General features: G+C 38.1%; 9 protein-coding genes and 1 pseudogene across 12 annotated transcripts; 6 read left to right on the top strand and 4 right to left on the bottom strand.

Annotated features, from left to right (window-relative positions):
• Positions 1 to 38: 38 nt before the first annotated feature.
• Positions 39 to 2,138, top strand: LOC9318451 (probable transcription factor At3g04930). The gene has a single exon (XM_002882338.2). The coding sequence runs from the start codon at positions 386 to 388 to the stop codon at positions 1,730 to 1,732; it is 1,347 nt and encodes a 448-aa protein (XP_002882384.1). The 5' UTR covers positions 39 to 385; the 3' UTR covers positions 1,733 to 2,138.
• A 212-nt stretch (positions 2,139 to 2,350) lies between these two features.
• Positions 2,351 to 5,223, top strand: LOC9318452 (bifunctional L-3-cyanoalanine synthase/cysteine synthase D1). 4 transcript variants are annotated; one of them, XR_002333194.1, is made up of 12 exons: positions 2,351 to 2,449; positions 3,042 to 3,129; positions 3,252 to 3,361; positions 3,478 to 3,535; positions 3,620 to 3,883; positions 3,976 to 4,113; positions 4,200 to 4,251; positions 4,403 to 4,482; positions 4,583 to 4,642; positions 4,720 to 4,800; positions 4,896 to 5,036; positions 5,082 to 5,223. XR_002333194.1 is itself a non-coding variant. In XM_021030775.1 (11 exons), exons 1-11 carry the CDS (start codon positions 2,439 to 2,441, stop codon positions 4,983 to 4,985), a joined length of 1,032 nt encoding a protein of 343 aa, XP_020886434.1. In that variant the 5' UTR covers positions 2,352 to 2,438; the 3' UTR covers positions 4,986 to 5,223. The 4 variants fall into 4 exon arrangements, 3 of the variants coding, with proteins under 3 accessions (XP_020886434.1, XP_020886435.1, XP_002882385.1); XM_021030775.1 differs by having other exon boundaries at positions 2,352 to 2,449; positions 4,896 to 5,223; XM_021030776.1 differs by lacking the exon at positions 2,351 to 2,449 and adding an exon at positions 2,539 to 2,666 and having other exon boundaries at positions 4,896 to 5,188.
• Positions 5,224 to 5,293: 70 nt separating this feature from the next.
• LOC9318453 lies at positions 5,294 to 6,362 on the bottom strand (annotated as a pseudogene).
• A 60-nt stretch (positions 6,363 to 6,422) lies between these two features.
• LOC9320545 (putative defensin-like protein 188) lies at positions 6,423 to 7,637 on the bottom strand. Its single transcript, XM_002884433.2, has 2 exons — positions 7,509 to 7,637; positions 6,423 to 6,988 (listed from the first exon to the last, which is right to left on the bottom strand). The coding sequence occupies exons 1-2, from the start codon at positions 7,558 to 7,560 to the stop codon at positions 6,801 to 6,803; spliced, it is 240 nt and encodes a 79-aa protein (XP_002884479.1). The 5' UTR covers positions 7,561 to 7,637; the 3' UTR covers positions 6,423 to 6,800.
• Positions 7,638 to 7,961: 324 nt separating this feature from the next.
• LOC9320546 (putative defensin-like protein 184) lies at positions 7,962 to 8,792 on the bottom strand. The gene is made up of 2 exons (XM_021030869.1): positions 8,735 to 8,792; positions 7,962 to 8,241 (listed from the first exon to the last, which is right to left on the bottom strand). Exons 1-2 carry the CDS (start codon positions 8,790 to 8,792, stop codon positions 8,072 to 8,074), a joined length of 228 nt encoding a protein of 75 aa, XP_020886528.1. The 3' UTR covers positions 7,962 to 8,071.
• On the top strand, positions 8,612 to 10,693 carry LOC9320547 (protein translocase subunit SecA). The gene is made up of 5 exons (XM_002882340.2): positions 8,612 to 9,134; positions 9,253 to 9,401; positions 9,576 to 9,737; positions 10,182 to 10,297; positions 10,440 to 10,693. Exons 1-5 carry the CDS (start codon positions 8,888 to 8,890, stop codon positions 10,456 to 10,458), a joined length of 693 nt encoding a protein of 230 aa, XP_002882386.1. The 5' UTR covers positions 8,612 to 8,887; the 3' UTR covers positions 10,459 to 10,693.
• A 31-nt stretch (positions 10,694 to 10,724) lies between these two features.
• LOC9318454 (filamin A-interacting protein 1-like) lies at positions 10,725 to 13,327 on the top strand. Its single transcript, XM_021030874.1, has 3 exons — positions 10,725 to 10,767; positions 10,892 to 11,156; positions 11,295 to 13,327. The coding sequence occupies exons 1-3, from the start codon at positions 10,725 to 10,727 to the stop codon at positions 13,201 to 13,203; spliced, it is 2,217 nt and encodes a 738-aa protein (XP_020886533.1). The 3' UTR covers positions 13,204 to 13,327.
• Positions 13,328 to 14,179: 852 nt separating this feature from the next.
• Positions 14,180 to 16,748, top strand: LOC9318455 (probable protein S-acyltransferase 17). The gene is made up of 10 exons (XM_002882342.2): positions 14,180 to 14,409; positions 14,508 to 14,601; positions 14,984 to 15,078; positions 15,164 to 15,331; positions 15,418 to 15,490; positions 15,591 to 15,643; positions 15,754 to 15,845; positions 15,956 to 16,008; positions 16,103 to 16,228; positions 16,314 to 16,748. The coding sequence occupies exons 1-10, from the start codon at positions 14,261 to 14,263 to the stop codon at positions 16,605 to 16,607; spliced, it is 1,197 nt and encodes a 398-aa protein (XP_002882388.1). The 5' UTR covers positions 14,180 to 14,260; the 3' UTR covers positions 16,608 to 16,748.
• Positions 16,749 to 16,871: 123 nt separating this feature from the next.
• LOC9318456 lies at positions 16,872 to 21,609 on the bottom strand. Its single transcript, XM_021030784.1, has 3 exons — positions 21,237 to 21,609; positions 20,766 to 20,890; positions 16,872 to 20,654 (listed from the first exon to the last, which is right to left on the bottom strand). The coding sequence occupies exon 3, from the start codon at positions 20,563 to 20,565 to the stop codon at positions 17,014 to 17,016; it is 3,552 nt and encodes a 1,183-aa protein (XP_020886443.1). The 5' UTR covers positions 20,566 to 20,654; positions 20,766 to 20,890; positions 21,237 to 21,609; the 3' UTR covers positions 16,872 to 17,013.
• Positions 21,061 to 23,005, top strand: LOC9320548 (cingulin). The gene is given in 3 exon segments (XM_021030876.1): positions 21,061 to 21,132; positions 21,600 to 22,006; positions 22,008 to 23,005. Coding segments are annotated over 3 exon segments (1,362 nt in total). The 3' UTR covers positions 22,891 to 23,005.
• Positions 23,006 to 23,126: the final 121 nt, after the last annotated feature.

Raw genomic sequence — 23,126 nt, forward strand, 5'->3', positions numbered from 1 at the left:
ACTTTTCTGTTGTTTTTGATTGAGAGAAGTCAAAATCGCGTTAACGAAAACGCTCTACCAAATAACCGCGTTTAGGAAACGCTATTAGTTACCGAGTGTGGTTGGGACCGAGAGACGTCACGGCTCAACCAATCCGCAAATAAGGAAGCGCGTGTGTGTAAGTAGTGGGTGACCACTTTGCCTAGTCTTAAACGTTAAGTTTGGAAATACCAAAACTAGCCTTGGTTGGGTCGAAGAATCTCATGCCCCTACCACCCAACCCAATCACAATCCTCGTGAACACACCACCTTCTCTCCAATCTGGATCTGGTTCTTCTTCTTGGTCTATTCTTCATCTCACCGTAGCTGATCTCGTATTGTTCTCCGTTCATTTGTTACGGTGGAGATGACATCGGATCACCGCCACGCTGATTTCTCTCTGGAATCGCCGGATCCGGAGGAAGGAGGTGTAGGAGACGGAGGAGAATCTGATACTGACGAGGATTTGCGTGACAACGATGATGTTGTTATGCCGGAAGCGAACGAAGCCGAAGCTGAAGACGACGATCCCGAAGAGGAAGATCTCAATTCTCCGTCACTCGCCATGGTTTCTACGATCTCGGCGACTGCGGTTGTTTCCAGGAAGCCGACGGCGACTTCCTCTACAGGCGCCGTGACTGTTGCTCTTCCGGCTGGATCCGCCGTCCCTGTCTCTGTGATTCCCGTTGATTCCGATCCGAAATGGCACCGTATGACGGAGATCGTTCACCAGAGACCTCCGATCGATGATTCTAGACGCCTGTTCCAGAGGCTGTGGACGGATGAAGACGAGATCGAGCTTCTTCGTGGTTTTCTCGATTACATGACGACGCACCGTGGTAGCAGCTCGCATCCGCCGGATACGGCGCCGTTTTATGAGCAGATAAAGTCGAAACTTCAGCTGGATTTCAACAAGAACCAGCTGGTGGAGAAGCTTCGAAGATTGAAGAAGAAGTACCGGAATGTGATGAGCAAGATCAGCTCTGGTAAAGAGGTATTCTTCAAGAGCCCTCATGATCAGTCTACTTTCGAGATTTCTAGGAAAATCTGGAACCAAACTGGGAAAATCATAGGGTTTGAAGACAATAATGTAATGGATTTCGAAGAAACCAATAACCATCATAACACCAATGGTAACTACTCAACCTTTAACAGCCCTAGCTCTAATCCTTCTCTGGAGCTCGATTCCGAAAACGGAGTCGAGAAGAAATTGACAATGAGTAGCAGTAGCGTGTCGAGAAAACGATCACGATCAAGGATTGGGAAGATTGAGGAAGACAATAAACCCATCATCACTCCATCTGATGGGCAGATACCAAATGCAGCTAGCAATGTTAACCTCAACGAAACCGCAGCTGCTGTTGGTATTGGAGGAAATCTCGGGGTTTTGATTGAAGAGACTGTGAAAAACTGCGTCTCTCCTGTGATCAAGGAGATGATGAATGGGACAACAAGTATGATGATGGCTGCAATGGGAGGAGGGTTTCCAGGTGGTGGTGGTGGTCATGGCTTTGGCTCGCTAAGCCCCATGTTTACACGGCCGCTCAATTTCGGTTTTGGTGTAGAAGGAGGAGGAAACAAGGCGGTGGCAGATGAGCGGTGGAGGAAACAACAGATTCTGGAGCTGGAAGTGTATTCAAGGAGATTAGAATTGGTTCAAGAGCAAATTAGAACAACATTGAACGAGTTAAAGACGATGCCGAGTGGTGTATGATGAAGAGCAAGAAGAATAAGACAAGAAATAACCAGTTAGGTTGATATTTGATATCTCTGAGTTAACCTTCTGGTGTGTGGGTGAGTATAGTATGAGATTTGAATCTTTTTTAAGTTAAAAATTGCTAAGGTATTGTGATCTTTCTCTAGGTTTTGATTTTTTTTTTTTCTTATCTTTAAATTATTTGTCAATAGGGATGAATCATAGGTGGGGGGGGGGGGGGTTTGTGTATAACCTTTGTATTAGATTATAGTTTTTTTTTCGGAAAATCATTTGTTCAATAACAAACAAACAGACTTCTAGCTGTTTATTCTCTCAAAAAGAAAAAAATGAATAATTCTAAATTGTGTGCTAATCTTTCTCTGTTTAATAAAAACTGTAATAACATGTTTATTTCTTGGTCGAATGCTGTTATTGAAGTGTATTAAACTTTAACCACTTTCTTTATCATATATTCATATTGATTATTTAGATACTTAAAACTTATGTTTTTGAAAAATAGAATCAATGGTTTATTTTTTTTTGTCCTTTGTCAAAGACAAAAGTGCTTTTATGACAAGGACTCAAGAACTGATTTCTTTTGCTAGTGCTCATAGTCATAAGAATATTTATTTCCTGATTAAGTAAAAAAAGTTAAAGAAACGTATAAACAAAACAATTTCAAGATTGAAGAACGGAGAAGCTTGTCCACGTGACGAGGCAAAGAATGTTAGTTAGGTAGGTTTGTTAAGAATTATGAAATTTGTAGATACATGATCTAACAAAACAACTTTTGAAGATACATGAATTTGTTTATAAATGAAATAATGAGTGTATATTTGTGTCATGGTGTGTATATATGCAAATATTACACTTTATAAAATCTTATCGCTAATTTTGAAGAACAGTTCTCTCTCTTTGAGAACACTCTTTTTTTCTTCACCGATTGGATCTGGTACTGGTAAGCTCTTTAAGTTTCTGGGTTTGTATCTTTTGAACTGTTCTATTGTTTCCTTAATAATTTCGCCTCCTCAGGTTCGATTTCAGCTCATGTTTGAACACGAATACTTTGTATCACTCATCACTGATATACTCACTTGTTTCATTGTTACATCTTATATTTAGTTTGGTACTCATGTTTTCTGCTGTTCGAATTTTGTTTGTTCTCTGATTTATACTCGAGTTTGAACTTAAATCATGGTCTTGGTTTCACTTTACAATCTCGGATCTCAAGTCTTTGGTTTCTGAAATGTTTTATGGTTGACAATATTATTAGGGACATTGCATGCAGATTGTGTCTTAAATCTTTTGATTTTCTTGTGATCTTCAGAACCCAAACTGGGAGGGATTTTGCTGGAATTTCAAAGACCCTTAGCATGGAGGAGGACCGGTGTTCTATCAAGGATGATGCAACTCAAGTAATATCAATCTTTCAATTTTCCTTTTTAGTCAATTGCTTCATTGGAATAAACTTAGTTTTAGTTTCTTAGCTCAAGTAATGTACTTAGTTTCCTTGGTGTGTGTTTGCATTCTGTGACAGTTGATAGGTAACACCCCAATGGTATATCTGAATAACATTGTGGATGGTTGTGTAGCCCGTATTGCAGCTAAGCTTGAAATGATGGAGCCTTGCTCTAGTGTCAAGGAGCGGTATATATTCTAGAAACCTCTCTCTCTATATCTCTTGTTTGCTCCAAGCAATATATGTTCTTTTGTGTCTTTTCTGAGAAATACCTTGGTTCTTTGAATGATCTTTCGCTTGCTAGAATTGCTTACGGTATGATTAAAGATGCAGAAGACAAGGGATTGATTACCCCCGGGAAGGTAGAGTGAATTAAATCATACATCCGTTTCTCTTTTTTGCCATTAGTATCAAACTGAAACTTGAATCCTGGTGGTTTTACTCAGAGCACACTGATTGAGGCTACTTCTGGTAACACCGGGATTGGTTTAGCCTTCATCGGGGCAGCTAAAGGTTACAAAGTGGTCCTCACAATGCCTTCAACAATGAGCCTTGAGAGAAAAATCATTCTTTTAGCATTAGGTGCAGAAGTTCACCTCACAGATCCTAGTAAAGGCGTTCAAGGAATAATCGACAAAGCTGAAGAGATATGTAGCAAAACTCCAGATAGTATCATGCTAGAACAGTTCAAAAATCCTTCAAACCCGGAAGTATGGACTCTCGTTTCACATTTATATTTGCTCGTCTTCTCTTTTTAGCTCTGTGTATCTTCTTTTATCAATCTAAATTGATTCTTCTGCAGACTCATTATCGAACCACGGGTCCAGAGATATGGAGAGACTCTGCAGGGGAAGTAGACATATTGGTTGCAGGTGTTGGGACTGGTGGAACGCTTTCCGGATCAGGAAGATTCCTCAAGGAGAAGAATAAAGACTTTAAGGTAGAAACTTATATCGAAGTCGAACTATATCATGAAAAACACATTAGTTATATATTTGGCTTTTCAAGCACTTCTGTTATCAACAGGTTTACGGTGTGGAACCTACAGAAAGTGCGGTAATCAGTGGAGGCAAACCGGGTGAGTTTGTTTCTCTCGTGCATATAAGATTTTAAATCTTGATCTAAATACCTAAATCTCTAAAGCAAACATCATTCGTGGAGTTTCTTGCTGCTAAATCTCTTTCTTGATCACATACCATAAAACCCTGCTACTGGTTTCCGGTTTCTAGGTACACATTTGATCCAAGGTATTGGGGCAGGAATCATCCCAGACAATTTGGATTTCAGCGTTCTTGATGAACTCATTCAAGTAATGTAGCTGAGATTTTACCGGTGTTGTATTGGTAAACGCGATGAGATGTCAAAGAAATCAAACTGAGATGTTTGTAATCTCCAATTCGTTTTTTCAGGTGACAAGTGTGGAAGCAATTGAAACAGCCAAACTTCTTGCCTTGAAAGAAGGATTACTGGTAGAATCACTGATTCAATCGGTGTGTTGGTTTAAGCCATAAAAACAACATTTCTGATCAATGTTATCGTCTGGCAGGTGGGAATATCTTCCGGAGCTGCTGCAGCTGCTGCGATAAAGGTGGCAAAGCGGCCAGAAAACGCCGGGAAACTCATAGTTGTAAGTGGAAGAACAGAATCATAACGTGTAGCAGATAATTTGCCAATTCACTGAGGTTTTAGCAAAAATGAATCGGTAACTGTCTGGTCTTTCAGGTGATTTTCCCCAGCGGCGGGGAACGGTACTTATCGACTTCACTGTTCGAATCGGTCAGACATGAAGCAGAGAATTTGCCAATTCACTGAGGCTTTTACACTACCTGACTCGGTTCGGTTTGATGAAAAAGTGCAGAGATTTCGGTTTGACATTTACACTTTCATGAACTTAACGATTTCAGTTGATGCCTGATCCCCAATCTCTAGCCTCTAAGGTGGACTGTCCTTTGACATTCTATTGCTTTTTTGCTTGTTTTCTATCTAATATATGTATAAGTCTCTGTGTACAACCATTTTTGACAAAGAATCTACAACAATGTTACTAGTACTAGACAACTTGGCTAGAGGATTGTGGAAGAGGAAGAAGATCAGAGGACAAGAGACTATAAACAAACACATCATAGATTTGACCTATAAACAAACACATCATAGGTTTGACCTTTGAGATAAGTGTACTTCCTGAGCAAACCCTCTCTTCGAAACCCTTTGAGTTTGAACAAAAGCTTGAAGCCTCAAAACATGAGGCAGGTCATTGAACACTTGTGATACTGCAACTGACACTGCCCTCGTTGTTATTCCCTTTCCCCAATACTCGTGAGATAATCCATACCCAATATGCGCTTTGAATCTTGAAAATTAAAAAGTATACAAAACATATAAATTTTAATTTCTAAATATATTGAGTAATAGCAATGATTACTTTTAATATAGAAAATCTAAAACTTTTTTTAAATAATTAAGTGGACTCGAAATAAAGTTACTAGCAGAGAGATAAAAACGTGATCTTATATGTTTTTCCTATGTATATAGTAGTTTATTTTTTTCTTTACAATTATACGATTTACACATCACTAAATTGACAACACTCAATTCATTTGGATTTTGGACTAACATCATATCATATGCTATAAATAAAATCATATATTAAAAAGATAACGAGGTTTAGAGAAAAATTCAACAGCTAGAAATCACTGTACCTATTATCACCGGTCTCAGGGAAGATTGAGATGAATCCGATAGAACGGTCATCGATGCATATGGAACGCCGCCATGGATGTGGCACACAGACGTCTCGAATAAAGGTCAAAGCTTCCTCCTCCGATGTAAAAGCCGGCCAACGGAGATTTCCGGTCACTCGATCATCGCCGGCCCATCTCAGGAAATCGTGAGCGTCCATTAGTTCAAAGGGCCGGAGGGTAACTCTTGAGAGATCAATAATCTCCATGTGTTTTTTGGTTGGTGGAACTTTGACTTTTTGAAGGACTATTATACTTCGGTGAGTATATCGTTTTTTGTCCATTGGTTAATTATATCGTATTTTACATGCAAATGAGCATATTCCTTAATTTAAATAGTAGTAATAATACAATTTTTTTTTTTGACGTAGACTCTATTTGAAGTCATATCTTCGATTTGCTTTATTGAGAGAGAGTTGTCAATTTGTGTATGTGAACAATTCTACACTCTTTTGATTCGTTATATGATTATAATCAAAATTTTAAACAGAAAAATAAAGGGACGTAAAAGAAAAGAGTAAAAAAAATTGTCTGTGAAGCCACAGAAAACGACATTGAGGGTTAATAAAAAATTATTCTTTAATCATGCCATTGACGGTAAAAGAGTCTACCATTAATATTATCCATCCATAACAAAAGAAACATTATTATTGTATGGAGAGCTTAGCAATGATCATATAGGCAAAAACATTGCTTAGCAACCAAAGAATCTGTGATTCCAACTCCAGTTTCTTCTTCATCGTCTGAACTCTTATAATCGATCTTAAATGTATAAAAGAAATAAATGATAAAAGAAAAATAAGAGAAATTATTTAAGTTATGTATTGATGATTAATATATAGATTCAATGGATTAAAGATAACAATAGTTTTGGATAGAGAGATCGAGCTTAACACTGAAACCCACACCAGCATGTAGGATAAGAAAACTCAGGATGTTGTTTTGAAGGAGGAGATGGGTAATAACATGTTCCATTGCCTTTGTAGTCAGCCATGCACTTCTCTTTGCATTTCTCGTCTCCTTCACAAATCCATGAATTACTACACTTTTTTGCTTCTCCTATCATTTTGCCGTTTTCTATTTATCAAAAGAAAAAGAAAAGAAAGACAACTTCTCTAAATAATAACACAAACAAGTTGACCAAAAAATAAAAAAAAATAACACAAACACGAGTTTATCAATGTAAAAGAAGTGGAACTTTTTTTTTGATAACTTATGGTAAATCCCCAGACCTATGAAGGGGTGTAGGACCAATCCTGGGGAGAAGGTGTCTCACGGGTAGGGTCTTTCTAGGTTTTCAAATGGACCGTAAACAATGGACTCATACCCATGTGGCCAAAAAGATAAAGTTGAGCAATTCTACGTCTGAGGAGAATCAATCCCTGACCTAGACCAACATGACCACTCTCCACCAGACTAGAACCACTAGCCCACCACCTCTGGTTAAGAAGTGGAACTTTTTTTAATATTTATCTCAGTTTTATTGTTTTTTCTCAATTCCGACCAAGGATCCACAACAAGATATTGATCCCACTATATATGGTAGATTAAATGATCAAAATTAGTATATCAAACAACGATTAAAAAAAAAATTTACCTGAAGAAGAAATAACGACAATTAGTATGAATAAAAGAGAAGAGTTTTTCATTATTTCTCGGATTTGTGAATGTTTTTGAGAGGCTTCAACTAAATTTGTTTCTTCTAAGATGTAGTTTGCAGTTACCAAATTCGACTATATTTATAGGAAAATATTTAATTTGTACTTTATCGTTTTTAAAAACTTTATATTTATTATATTTGCATTTATCTCTCTTTTTTTTTATATATAATACTTGTGTTTCAAATTTCTACTTTAGTTTAGCATTTAAACCAAAATAAGTAAAAATTCAAAACCTTTGCTTTTAGTTTTAAAACATATTTTTAGCATTAAAACGCTTATATATAGTCTGTTTTAGATTTATATTTGTACTTTATATTGACATTTTATCACTTTTTATATTTGTATTGTGTCACTTTTTATATTTATATAAATAACTTTTTAATATTTTAAACTCCTTATACTCCGGAAAAGAGAGAGGATTAATTATTATTTTAATCACACGGATTAAGGGTGCATAATAACAAGGAACATTATAATTGCATAGAGAGAGCTTAATTAATTAGCAATCATAGTGGCAGAAACATTGCTTAGGAACCAAAGGAGCAGTGTACAAATCACAGATTCCATCTCCATTGTACAAAGTCTTGCACTTTTCTCTGCATTTGTCTTCTCCTTCACAATTCCACGTCTTCTCGCACTTCTTTGCTTCTCCTACCATCTTCTTGTTTCCTTATTCATTCATCAAAACAAAAATATTACAAATTTATTTTACATATTTCATCTTAAAGAACAATCAAAGATTTTTCAGAGAAATTTTATCAAATTGATATATCAAACAATTAAAAGAAAACAAAACAACAATTAGTACGAAGAGAATCGAAGAGTTCTTCATTCTTAGTTTCTGATTTTTTTTTCTTCCTGCTTTGTAGTTTGCAATTTTCGGATACCATTATATATATATATATATTTAACTTCGGTTGAAGAAAAAACAAAACGACATAAATTATGATAAATAGATTCTCTATTTGTTATTTAGATTTCTATTTACATTTGGTAGTAGATTTTCTCTTATAGAAGAAAATCTCATCATATTTATATTTATGACATTTAGATTTTTTTTCTATTTGGACTTTACTCACTTATTACTTTCTTAGGAATTTCACATTTTTATTCTGATTTTTTTTGTAATAAAAAATGAATTATTATCTCCGATCTTTTAAACGCTGCGTTTTGGGGTCAGGGTTTTGGATTCCGACACGGTGAAGAACAACGGGATCCATTTTCTTACTTCTTCTTCCTCTACCACCTGAGAAAAAACCCTAAAACCCTAATTCTTCATAAATTAGTTTCCAAAGGCGTCAATTTTGGGCGGAAAATGTGGTCTTCGAGAGCTCTCAAGTATATTTTCAGGCTAAGACCTGAACCAATTTCTTCTTCATCGTTTTCCGCATATTCGCTATCTCGCATCACCGGTGGTGCTCTAATTCCGTCGCAGCACCGATCGATTACCTCCACGGCGCCGCTTAATGGATGGATGGATTCGATCAAAGGCGTTTTTACCGGGAATAAGGATACTCCTTTGGAAGAATCAAATCTACCCGTTGAAGCTTTTACTCTTCTCCGTAAGTCTTACATGGATATGTGTGTATGTGATTGAGTTATCTGAGAAATGTGACTGTAATGGTGGATAGATTGATATACTCATCAAAGCTTTTCTCTTTGGATTGAAATTGAATTTAGGATTTGCTGATGAATTGAAGAATGCTAGAAGGTTAGGGAAATTCAAGCAGTACATTGTGGGTCGAAGCAGCGAGGCCACTTTTTCAGATGCATTTGAGAAACAAGAAGCTGTTATTAGGTATCTTGGAGCTCTTGATGCTACAGGAGAGGTTGGTTTCTTTCTTAGCATACTAGAGTCCAGCTATGTATCTATCGTTTCTATCATATACACATGACTTGGTAAGAGTTTGCAAAATCAGTGAAAACAAGTTTTTTTTTTTTTTTTGTTTTTTTGGTATGTTAGTCAATGTCTTGACTGTGGCACTAGGTTTCTTGATGTGTAGAATCTTCAAGCGAGTCAAAAGCAAGATGCGGCTAAACATTGCAAATGCACGATAACAGATGTGGAGAATACGCTGGCCAAGTTTACTTGGGCCAGGCAAGCTCACAAGAAGATGGCAGAGTTGAAAGAAGGAGGCAAACCGTTACCAAAGAATATGGGAGAGGTGTTCTTCTGACTATTTATACCCATATGCTTTTTAGCTCCACAAGTTCCTTTGTATGGGGCAATTTGCATGACTGTGTGGTCACGTTTCTCGTTTCTTAGACTTAGAATAGTGTTTAGAGCTTATGAGATTGTGCATTGACACCCTCTTCTTCGTTTTGATCATCCTCATAACCAACATTAAGTTTCTACACCGAACTGATTCCCGGCTCAAGAGTGCCTCTATTATAAACACGAGCTGGTTTGTAACTTGGTTGTTTTGCATTCTTGGTTAGATTTGATGGTCAGTGATTATTAAGAGGAGTCATCTTGAACTATGTTGGTATTGTTAATATTTTCGTTTACATTTAGACAGTTTGTTACCTGTTGGTTCACTGTTGTCCTTTGTCTTGCATCCATTAAGCTGTTTATGATGACACTAAATTGATATATTGGTCTATTGAAGCTGCAAAAAATGATGGGGTCAACACCAATGGATCTGGCGAGATCAAACTTAGCCAAAAGTGGGCAGATCAGCCGCAATGCACTTTGTCCATGTGGTTCTAAAAAGAGATATAAAAGGTAAACAACTTTGAAGAGCTTTCCTTTTCCAGCAAATACTCAAAACTGTTCATCAAAGCTGCACCTCTATGTAAATTCATCATCTTGTTGCTTTCCCATTTATCGTTGTGTTGATATATTTGCACTCTCTTCTTCCTTGAAGATGTTGCGGAAAGGATTGAAGAACACACAAGTTGATCGAAAACAACTAGCTTTCTTTTGACTCTTTCTTGGCTTCATTTGCTATTTATGTTCTTCCAAAGAGGAACAGATGAATTTTAGGTGAGATGTTGTAGTAGAAGATACTGGAAATTTTTTTTTCTTTTTGTAAGGTTATTCAATAATCAGTTCTCCTGATTACTTTACCTTTTAAAATTTATTCTCAGAACCTTAATAAATAAAAGTCACATGTAAACCTTTTTTCGGCTTAAGTATATATATATATATCATGTCGTTGAAAGAAACCCAATCCAACGGCTACAAAACAGTACGTACAATAGTGAATACGGTCAAACTTCAAAAGCAATCTAAATTCATAATCCAACGGCTGAGATCTCTTGGATTGATCTAACGGCTAAAAATCGAAGTCATACGTCACGAAATAAGAATGCTCAGTGAGGGTCTTTCTCCCTCCCATTTCTGGTAAAAATGGTCTCTTTCTCTCTTCTTTTCTTCTTAATAAGTCTACAAAAACAGAAACAAAAATAAAAATTAAAGCTTTCTCTAAAAAATCTCACCTTTATCTTCTTCTTGCTCTCTTTGTGCCCTCTTTCAACATTCTGAGTACAGAGAGAACTAAGTTTAGATCCATGGAACCTGCAAATTCTTCACCATTGCCACGAGGCACGCCGGAGCAAAGTGAAGATCAGTCTCGAGAAAGGTTTCGTTTTTCCTCTTCTTCTTATTTCTCTGGAAGCTTCCGTTTACTGTTGTGTGTTTATTATTCTTCAAATAGATAATTTATTTTGTACTTTTCATGACGGATTTGTTCATTTCTTTTTGTTTTTTGAATACTTAGGGTTTCTGCTTATGATCTTACGGTAGTGGACAGTGATTTAGAGGGATTAGACCAAAAAAAGAAGGACATGCGTAAAATGTTTAATCAGATTCAGGATAAAACTTCACTAATTCTTCAATTCTCGCTTAAGTGGGAAGAAATCGACGAGAAGTTTGGTTTTCTAAAGCAACGAGCCATGGAAGTGTCTTTGAAGGAGGAATCTGTAAGGAATCAGATTCTGGAGCTGGAGAAGAAGGAAGAGAGGCTGAGGCTTGTTGAAGAAAGAGAGAGGGAGATTGAGGCTTCCATCAGTGCCTTGCAGGAGAAAGAAAATGATTCTGATCTGATACTGTTTATGGAAGCGAATGTGATGAGATTGGTTCTTCAAATGCAGTTTGAAGAAGTGGTGGTTTCTCAGCTTAACGCTCAAGAGAAATTTCTTGGTTTGCTCCATGATTCGATGATGAAGAAGCATGAAGAGCTAATGACAGAGCTTGAAGCAAGGAAAAATGAGGTTGCTTTGATTTCTAAGACGATCGATGACAAGACTTGTGATTTAGAGATGAAAGTGAAAGACTTTGATCTTAAGCAAATAGCTGAGTCTGAGAGAATGAGAAAGGAGACTGAGGTGATGGAAACATCTCTTAAGCAACTTGAAGCGAGGGAGAATGAGCTTAGGTTGCTTAATGAGACCATCCAAGAGAAATCAATTGAGCTGGAGAAGAAAGAAGTGAACTTTCAACTGAAACAAGAAGCAGCAGCCAGAGAGACTGAAGCGAAGAACAAGTTTCTTGAGTTAAAGGAAAAGAAACTTGAACAAAGGGAGAAAGATTTGGAGTTAAAACAGAGAGAAATAGAAGAACGAGCAATAGAAGCAGAGACTCGTAAGAGAACTAGGCTTGAATATGAGTCTCCATTGTCGACAGAGAAGGGTAGAGATGGTGAGACTCTGATTCTCCCTGGAAAAAAGCATAAACCCATTACAGATTCGGCTTTTGTAGTTCCAGCTTCTACATCTTCTCATGTACAAATAATTGAAGCACATGAAGGAGAGACTGAAGAAGCTGTCTCCATCATTGGCATTGATGAGGATCCTGAGCCATTCACTTGTCCTGATCTTGCAGCTGAAACTGAAAATGAACATATAAGTGAAGTACAGAGAAGAGAGGCTCATGAAGTTGTCTGCATAGATGAAGTTGTCTGCATAGATGAAGATGAGCCATTCACTTGTCCTGATCCAGACTTTCACGAATTTAACAACACAATAAGCTCTTTCGCTGTTGGTCAAGTATGGGCTCTATATGATCCTATAGATGATATGCCTCGATACTATGCTCAGATCAGGAAAGTATTGAAACCTCAGATGGGTTTACGGGTGACATGGCTCGAATCAGTACAGACATCAGAAAATGAGGAACCAATTCCTGCTTGTGGGAGATTCAAACATGGAGAATCAGAGTCAGAGACCAGAAGCCACTTGATGTTTTCTCATGAGATGTACTGCATCAAACGTGGCAAAAATGTCACAATAAACCCGAGAAAAGGCGAGACGTGGGCCCTTTTCAGAGATTGGACCAAGACTTGGAAGCGTCACAGTGAGCAACACAAGTCTCCTTACAGATACGACTTTGTGGAAATCCTGACTGAATTTGACAGTGATCGAGGCATTGGAGTGGGCTATCTAGGGAGAGTGGAGGGATTCACATCATTGTATAAACATGCTGAGCAAAATGGTCTTGTCAAAATTATGGTATCATGTGATGAAATGCTTAAGTTTTCTCATAGAGTTCCGTCTTTCAAAATGACTGGAGATGATAAAGAAGGAGTCCCAGCTGGCTCTTTTGAGCTAGACCCTGCCGCTGTCCCTCGAGAGTATCTTAAAGATGCTAAGGTCAAAAAAGAAAAGATTGAGCCCATAGTCTTGGTTTGAGTTAAGTGTAAGTCTGATGTGTTCACTGTTCTTTATCTATAAAATGTATTTAGAAGATGCATGGAACTGTATCTGTATTCCTTGGAACCTGGATATGTATCTTAATGAATTTCTTTATCAGGTAGAAATCCTCTTTATTTCATGACTGTGTTTACGATATCATCGTGGTAATATCAGATTTTTTTAAGCAGCTTGATCTAAACTGCAATTACATAATCAAAGGATAAGAATGTGAAAGGGAAGGAATGCAACTGCATTGGAGAGTTCTTGTGTATAATTATGAGGTGATGAGATGTTAATGAAGACTTGAGAGCCGTTTCAAAGTTATTGACTTCTTGTTTTGTTTTTAACAGTTTGGTTTTGATTGGGGTCAAGAGAGTCTCTCTGTGTTTCTGTCTTTGTGTGGTTATTTTCGTTCATGCATAATCTGGAATTGACAAAGTTCCAATAAGTTTGAAAAAGATTAAGAACAAACATCATGTTGTCTTGTCTCTCAACATTGTTATTTTGTGATTTGGTTCCATTGCTTACCTGTGAGATTTGAGATATAAAATGTTAGGATTATTAGAGATATCTAAGTACTTACCTGTGAGATTTAAATTGTATGAATATTTTGAGTTTGATTAATTGGCATTGTGGTCAGCTCCACAACGAAACCTCTACATCTTTCTTGTTCTTGGTTTTGGATATGGGATTTTTTTCCTGGAACTATCAGAGTGTCAAGTGTTAATCTTTACTAGCTTTGGCAAAGCAGTCTTGCTCTTTTATGAAAAATGATTTGTGTAATTTGAATTAGGTTCTGTTGGTTTATTATAATTGCTTAGATTTCATTCTTCTCTATAACAAAACTTGATAAGTACTCTTGTATAGGCCCCAAGAAAGAGTTTGAACTTCAGACTTTTAGTATTTGCAATTTTGTTAACTATTTTCCCTAATTTGCAAATCAAACCCCTAATTCTGAAACTCTATAATTGTAAGCGAGATTCTGAACAAAAGAAAGCTATTTGTAATTGGGTTTTGAGAAAAGGAGAAAACTTTCGACGATCGGAGTACGAAAATGGCGGTACAGTGGCTTTTGGTGTGTCACGGGATGATGACGTTAACGGTGGTCATCTCCTTCCTCTGTGGTCAATGGCCAATCTTCAAAGGCACACCTTTTCAATGGATTCACTACTTCATCACTTTCGGCGCTTACGATTACTTCCTGTACTACTTCTTCTCATCTGATTGATTCTTCCATACTTCTCCGTTTGATCTTAGCTCAATTAGGGTTCCTCTGATCGTTCTCTGTTGTGGTGTTGCAGGAGATTTGTTGGATTGGTGTTTGGTTCCAAGGGTACGGACGTGATTCTGTCTGTGGAGTATTTCTGCTGCGATCGTCCTAATCCGATACTGCAAGTGAGTTTTTTTTTTAAGGAACAGAAGAATCCATTGCTCTTGAATCTTTATAGGCATTGTGGTCAATCCGGCAGCCAAATCTCTACATTCTTCTTGTTCTTTGGTTTTGGTTTCAAGAGTTGGTGATTAGACTTCTTGGAGATTCTTCTTGTTCTTGGTTTTGTTCTAGACTTGGTCAATTAGACTTCTTGGAGATTCGTTTTTGTGATTGACACTTCATTTTAAGATGATCTTGAGTGGTTCCTTTTCTTGAATTTGAGATATATTATCAGATGAATCTTACTTACCTGCGAGATCAACACATGATTTGAGTTTGTTTAGTTGTTCTAAATCTTCTTTATTATCAGATTTACATAAAGCGATTTTCTACTGGGTTATGTAGGTCATATATATAGCCATTATGGGATCAACCTACTTTTTGACTGCAAAATCTTCCTTCATCTATATACCTGGATATTATATTGGCGATGTTCACAAGTAAGGCCTGCTTCTTTTTTTACTGTTTCAAATTTTATGCATATCCCACGTCATATCCTTTAAATCATCGTATTTGATTTTGTAGGTACACAAGCTTTCTAACTGTTATTGTTGGTGCCATACTTTTCTTATTAACAAGCTTTTCTGATCCAGGTACTGTGAACGCTGAGAATGTTTCACAGTACATTTCTGCTTACCCCTATGATGATATCATTTACTCGAAGAAAGAATGTTCTACGTGTAAAATCCCAAAGTGAGTGCATCGAAAATTCTGTGGTAAACTTATTAAAGAACGTATGTGCTTTATGTTAAAACTATACATGCATCTTCCTCATTCAGGCCTGCTAGATCCAAGCATTGCAGCATCTGCAACCGCTGTGTGGCTCGGTTTGATCATCATTGTGGGTGGATGGTTTGTACTCATCCCCTGAGCTCTGTCCCGTTTTTTTTTTGTTTTCAGTCTTCTCAACATTTCATACCAACATACGTGAACATTTCTCTACCGGTTTCAGAATAACTGTATAGGCGAAAGGAATACCAAATATTTCATGGCTTTCCTCTTGTGGTGAGCTTTCGTTTTAAAATTCTTTGCATTTACTTGGAAGATTCCATGCTGTGTTGGTGTCCTCATCATTTTTTTGGTTTTATGTTAAATGTTTTTTTAGTGCTTTGTAGGCATTTCCTTCTTTGCTTGTACGGAACAGTAGCCATCGGATTTATTCTTGCTGGGCGAGTAAAAGAACTCCGTGTTGTACATATTTTAACTGGTACACATCAACGTGCCATTGTTATGTTAACAGTCGAATCTTCCTAAATTGGTTCCGATGTTGTTATCCCTTTCGATTCTTAATGTGGTCTTTCTTTCTCTTTGCTGCAGTCTATTACGGCGTAGATAAATCTTTTCGAAGCTTAGCTCCTCGAGTTTTACAGGCGAGTAAACCTAACTAACAAATTCTTGATCTCACAGTTTGCTCATGTGTGTAAATCTTGTAACATAACAAAGTGTCCAATGTCTTTGAAACAGTGGCTAGTTGGTACATACAACACCCAGATTCTCCTAATGGTGTTTCTCGCCATTGTTTCTCTCCTCCTCGCTGGCTTCTTCGCTTACCACGCAAATCTCTGCTTAACCAACACAACAACTAATGAGGTTTTATCTTTTCCGTCTCTGCAAATTAAATCTGTCTCTCCCGCTTAATAACAGGTTTATTTGGGGTTTCTTTACTTTCTGATAGACGTTTAAGTGGAGAGAGTATATAAGCTTGAAGAAGAGGCTCAGTGAAGCTAAGGCGAGCGCTGCTGCTCTCAAGGCTGGAATGTCATGTGAATCAAAGAAGCCAACAGCTGCAAGCAAATGCTTCGGGATTTGTGGAAGATCCTCTGCCCATGAAGAAGGAAAAGCCAAAGCCGAAGCGATAGTGAAACGGAATTTGTATGATAGAGGAAGTTTTCAAAACGTTTCTGAGATTGTTTTCCCTTTATCATCAAGACCATCTTCTTCCAGCAAATCAAAACGAAAATCGGAATAGTTCGTCCTTTCTTACATGTATTTTACTACTTTATAGCTTTTGGTAGCTTTGACTGGTTTTTGTGATTTGGTCCTCAAATGCAATTTAGATTTTTACATGTTACCTTATACATGATCTGATATTTATATGGTAAAAGACTAACTATTTGTGATTGTGGAAAATACTGGAAATATATAACGCTGCGTTTAGAGTCCATTTGCGATGAACTAAACACTAAACTTATACATTCTCCGCAGCGCAGAAAAAGAAAAAGAACAGAAACAGTGTCTGCAAATAATGTTTTCTTCACTCACAACTTAATCTTCCATTACATTCTACTAATTATGCATATCTACACATAATTTCTGAAGAAAGAAATCAGATGCATACTTACTAGTCGGATTGTGGAACTGTGCTCAGTCTATGACTACGGTGCGCTTGGAATTGCTATAGGGTCAAGCTCCCAGTAGTATCCTCCTTCAACTAACCTTGTTGCCCTCTTGGGCTGTCTGATAGCCGGAATCTGATGAGAAAATCTACTCATTTCTGCCTTTGGAATGTCTATTAAACCCACATTCGACCCTTGTTTCCTCTGAAATTTGTATACAGAACTAGAGCCTATAGCAGTCAAAGCCACCACCTTTACGATCTCCCCATCACAGTTATCTTCCACCACTTCTACAATGTCAGGTTCTTCGGTGCTATCACAGTTCTTATACAGAGCCCATATGTCACCTTTCCTTGGGTATACTTTGACTATAAACTTCTTACTACTGTCGAAGGGTTTGACCTGATGTGAGAAGCTCGCATGAGGAAAGATTTTGGGTCTTCCTTTGAGCAACTTGAATTCCCCACAAGACACTGTGCGGGTCACGGGTTCTGTAGATGGCGGATACAGCTCTGTCGGGGTTCCACGTATCACGAACTTAGGCTTGGTTTCAATTTTCTTGATCTTGACATACTCTGAGGGCATTCGATTGTCATTTCTATAAATAGCCCATATCTGATCAATTCCGAATTTGTCTTCAGATCTCAGGTTCTTGAAGTCAGAGGCATTTCTTCGAGGTGTTTTGCAATTTGGTGACACATGAGTTGTATTAGGGGACTCATACATAGAACCACCCAACTGAGTTGGCAAATCATTCTGCTTGGACAGAGACGGTATTTCACCATTGCATCCTTGTTTCTTCGAGCTCTCTCCTTCCTGACTCTCTGCTGGTTGGTGAATGCCATTGGGAGATTTTCCGACTCCCAAAGAATCTGTCACAAGACCCTTATCAGTTTTTTTTGGGGTATTCATCTTATTGCCTTGTTTAGCACTTTTCATCTCATCTCCTTGTTGGCTTGGAATTGTTTGAAGACGAGGAGATTTTCGAAGTTTGAAAACATCTGTGGCCTCACCATTCTTTCTGGACTTGTTTGGTGTGTTCTTTTCATCAACTCCCAAAGAATCTGTCACAAGACCCTTATCCATTTTCTTTGGGATATTCATCTTGTTGCCTTGTTTAACACATTTCTTCTCATCTCCTTGTTGGCTTGGAATTGTTTGAAGACGAGGAGATTTTCGAAGTTTGAAAACATCTGTGGCCTCAGCATCCTTTCTGGACTTGGTTGGTGTGTTCTTTTCATCAACTTCAGAAGAAGAAAAAATATGGCTTCTGTTGCTTCCGCCTATGACTTCCCCAAGATTACTGCATACACCATTATCATCATCAGATTTTCGACGTTTCCTTGGAGATGGTGCGGTCTCTGGAACTGGCTTGGCCTTTGATCCAACCTTGTAAGCTTCGGGATAAGGGCCGTCCGCTTTACCTTTCATGATCTCGCTATCCATCTCCATATCAACCGCACTAAACTGAAATATATCTTTTGGTAATGCAGCAGGATCCAGTTCATATGAGTTAGGTGGAACAGATTCTTTCTCTTTTCCAGTAATTTTGACTGCTGGTACTTTGTGAGAAAATCTAAGCATATCTTTCGGAGTAAATTGAATCTGGCAAATTCCATTCTGCGCCTCCCAGTGAAATAGCTGAACAGACCCTTTAAGTTTTCCCAGATAGGCCACTCCAACACCGTTAAGATCATGAAAATCACTGACAATTTCCACAAAGTCATACTTATATGGTAATTTATGCTTTTTTAGACTAGTGTTCCATTCCGCATTCCATTCTCTGAAAATAGCCCATATTTCCCCTTTCCTTGGATAGATGGAAACAATTTCGTTGCAATGCAAGTTATGCATTTGACCTGAAAAGATTGAGCGGTCCTCAACTTCCTTTGTTGTCCCATATTTGAACTTTCCACAAGCAACTGGAATAATTTCATCATTATTACCCAGTACAGGATCAAGGTAGGTAATCCGCAGCTTGAACTCGCCATTCAGGACATTCTTTATCTGAGCATATTTCCTAGGCATACCATCTCTAGAATCAGTTGTAGTAGACCACACTTGATTGACAGCAAAATCTTCTGTTTTCCATTCAACATCAAACACACTGAACTCTAGATCAGGTACATCAAGCGGATTATGATTTTCATTAGCTTTGTATCCTTTTTCAACTCTACCAATCTTGCTCAACAAGGCTGCATCTTCTCCATTACCATCACAGCCTTCACTAACTTTGTTTTTGCATGACAAGATGTCTTCATTTCCAGAATGCTCATTTTTCTTGGCCTTTCCTTTATAAGCATGTGAAGAAGCAGAAGAAACACCAGAATCAGCCAGTTCAGATGACTGATTATCCTCAGCAGTTTGCTTCGTATTAAACTCAGACTCAAATTCACAAGCTGATTTTGTCTTTTTATTTGGAGGGCTGACACAATCACCATCGCTTCCCCCCTTTGAGCAAAAAACCTGTGGCTTTTTCCTCGATGACTTCCTCTTATTATATACATATGTATCTGTTTTAGCCCCAGCAGAGCTATCAACTTCAAAACTCTTAGAGGATTCCTCGACAGCTTTTCTCTTCTTTTTGGCTGTCTGATTCTTCTTTGGAGCTGATAAATCAGGTATTGACTTTGCTGCACTAGTATGTGGTTCTTTTACCTGATGCTGCGGCTTCAATACATCAGTCTTAGGTATTTCAGCAGAATTATTCGTCGCTGTCTCACTATTCTGGGGGGTTCTTCCTTCAGCGTCATTCTCTGTACAACCCTCATCTTTCTTGGGTTCCCTGTTAGCAGCACCTTTTTTCTGTTTTTCTTGATTCTTCTTGTTGAGTTTTTCTCCAGCTGTCCCATTCTTACCCATCTCAGCTGCTGAACCGCCTGATTCTGCTCCTGTAGAAGCATTTTGCCGAGATGTATTATACATCCCTCGATATTGAAATTCCTTTCTACCAGCAGTTGAACTACTAGGTGGCACTCCATCACACCTCATGTTGCAGGCGACATAAGATTTCCGGCAACTGGAACAGTACATAACTGTATTCATATATTCTCTCAGGTATTTATACCACTGGCCACAGTGCCTGCAACGTGTCCAGAATGTGTAAACACTTGCAATATTCTCCGCATCACTGTTTGTAGCTTCACAGTGGCGACCCGAGTATGCATGCACATGCTTGTTAGCAAGCATTGAATGGGATCTGTATCTGTTATCATACTGAGAACGTTTTATCTGATCAGAAAGCAATCTGTTTGCTTCCCCAACCAACTTGAAAGCAGCCTCTGCACCAGCAAACTTGTTTTTGTCAGGATGGAGAAGCAGCGCAAGCTTTCTGTATTGCTTCTTGATTGTATCAGCATCAGCAAATGGCTGAACCTGAAGGACACCATACCAATCGTCAAGCCCTTTGATTTTCTTAATTGCAGAAGAATGCACATCACATATGGTTATCATCTGCACTATGTTTTCGAGATTGGGGAAGAGTCTTTGCGCCTTGGTAACAAACTTTTGAGCTCCAACAAAATCACCAGCCTCCATCTTTTCCTCTGCTAATTTTCTCGCCCTAATAGCATCTTCTTTATTGCATTCCATTGCAACGATAAGCCTCACAAATCAAACCTCCAAAGTCAGATAAGTCTATGAAACAGCAGCAGAGTCAGGGAACCAATAACTCATAGTCCCTACAATATACAAAAAAAAGCAGTCACTCACATTGTTATAAACCTATCAGTTGCTAATCCTAATCCGTCACTCTAAAACTCAGTGTTAGCAAAACTCTACTTAGTGCTTACTAGTTCAGAGACAAGAACTGTGAGAGCTGTGAACAATGCGCACATCCTTCATCACATAAATAAATCCAAAGGCTTAAAGAGTCTGGACTGAGAGGATATTACTCTTCCGTGTTGAATTTGTAAGGCTGCAAGTAAAAACCAAAGCATCAGTGGAAAGCACAATAATCGAAATCAAACCTAAGATTAACATTTTTAGACGAGTATGGGAATGCAATTAATAGAATAGCTTAGCACTAATTACTAAGGAGAAACGAAATTGAGAGGGCGATTCGTCTTCCCGAAACACACAAAATCAATGGAGAAACGCAGGAAATCAAATTATTATGATCCAAACACTAAATCACCAGAGACAATACAAAGAGCTTTAGCAAATCGAAATCAGAGATCAAAATGTGACTGCATGTACAAGTTCCGATCAAAACGAGGCAAGCAACGGGAAAAAAAAACCATGCGAAGAGGGAGAAGCAAAACCTGAGGATAACGGAGAAATTCCCAGAATCCGTCAGCATAGCCAGAAGCTCGAAGTGAAGGGAGAGACGAAACGTAATCGGGGTTCAATACTTTGAAGGATCGATAAGAAGAAAATTAAGAACCCTAAATTTGAAAATGGAGTCTGAACTAAAATGAGAAAAAACGGAGAGGGAAGTGAAATATTACCAAGGAGGGAAATTTCTTTTTTATTTTTCTTTTAATTAATTTTCTGGGTGACGCTTTGGTAATTGAAATGAATTACCAACGAAGATTTAGCTAAATGACAATTAGAAAAGGACAAATATTCCATTATTTACAACGTAAATTATTCAATTACCCGTAAACCAGTTTTAAGCAATTTAGACCGGTTTAGAGAGATTGGTGAAGGAGAGGAGTGATAGAGAGAGCGAGATTAGGGTTCTGAAAGGGGAAGCGATTGAGCTTATGGGAAAGGTTGAGATGGACAAGGAACAGTTGAGGAAGGTCTGTGAGTGTGAGGAGGTGAATCGGTTAAAGAATATGGAGATAGTGATTGGGAGATTGAAATCTGAAAACGATAGATTGGTGAAGGAGATCGTAGGGGTGAACAAGGAGATGATTGGTCTGGAGAAGACAATTGATGGATTGAATAGAGAGATCGAACATCTTTTGAGTGAAAAGAATGAGATGGAGATTGTACAGATTGGAGAAATCGAGGAGTTGGAGAGAAAGTCAGACAAGTTCAATGAGACTGTGCAGAATTTGACAAAGGAAGACAAGGTTTTGAGGGATCGGGTTGGAAAAGAATCTTGATGACTCCATGGAGAAAGAGAGAGGAATGATGGTGGCATTAGGGAAAGAGAGGACAATCAAGGAATCTGAGCTTGAGAGATTAATGGAGGAGAAGAAGAAACAGATGGAGATGGTCAATGAGCAGTCATCTGATAAGGACAAGTTGATTGAGCTTCAGGAGGGTATTTCTAGTCGGGAGGCAAATCTTGTTGAGCTGAATCAAAAGGCTGTTGAGCTAACTCATGCTTTGGCTAAGCTACAAAAGGATTATGATGATCAAACCAAGATTAACGATAAGTTTATCTGCAAAGTTGGTCAGCTAAGCTATGCCCTTGCCCAAGTTGAGAAGAAGCTCAAGAGAGAAGAAGCTGATAAGACACTTGATGAGGAGAAGAGGCATGTAGAGCATCTTAAGGCAGAGGTTTTAAAATCAGGGAAGAGGCTTGCAAAAACTCTAGAAGATTTTGAGAAAGTTAAGATCGCGCGTGAGAGTTTGTTTTCAAGCGAAAAGGCTGCACTCGAGAAAGCTATGGCTGCTCTGAAAACAGAACTAGAATCCGCTGGAATGGATGCAGAACGCAACTTGGGGATGCTAAAGAATGCTGCATCTATGTTGTCTCAACCAGAGAACCGAGAAGATAGATTGATTAGCGAGCAACAGAATCGAGAAAAGGGAACAGAATCCTATGCGGTGGAGCTAGAGTCGATAGAGAAAGCATTCAGAAACAAAGAGGGCATAATTGAGAAAATGAAGAAAGAAGCTGAGATAATGAAGCAATCAACGCACCTCTGGTTTCATATATCGCGATTTTTGCTGCTGCATGTTTTCTCCATGCCGTCAAATAACCACTATCATGACATGAGTTTTATCAGTATCATATGAGCTTGCGAATGATGTTGTTTAGGTCTCTGCAACTATCATATGAATTAGTATAATCTTTCTCCTTGAGCTCTATATAGTTGTGCATCTATTGATTTTCTTTAGCCATTTTTTGACTTTTGAATTGGCCTGTGAGAAAGCAAGCAAGCAAAAAGGTTTAGAAACTTTGCTTTAACATTCTTTAAAATCAGAGAAGATGGTTGCTCTGTCTGTTTCCCGAATTTGCAAGCATAATCCAA

The sequence above is a fragment of the Arabidopsis lyrata genome, assembly GCF_000004255.2.
Source record: "Arabidopsis lyrata subsp. lyrata unplaced genomic scaffold ARALYscaffold_3, whole genome shotgun sequence".
Taxonomy (NCBI): Eukaryota; Viridiplantae; Streptophyta; class Magnoliopsida; order Brassicales; family Brassicaceae; genus Arabidopsis; species Arabidopsis lyrata.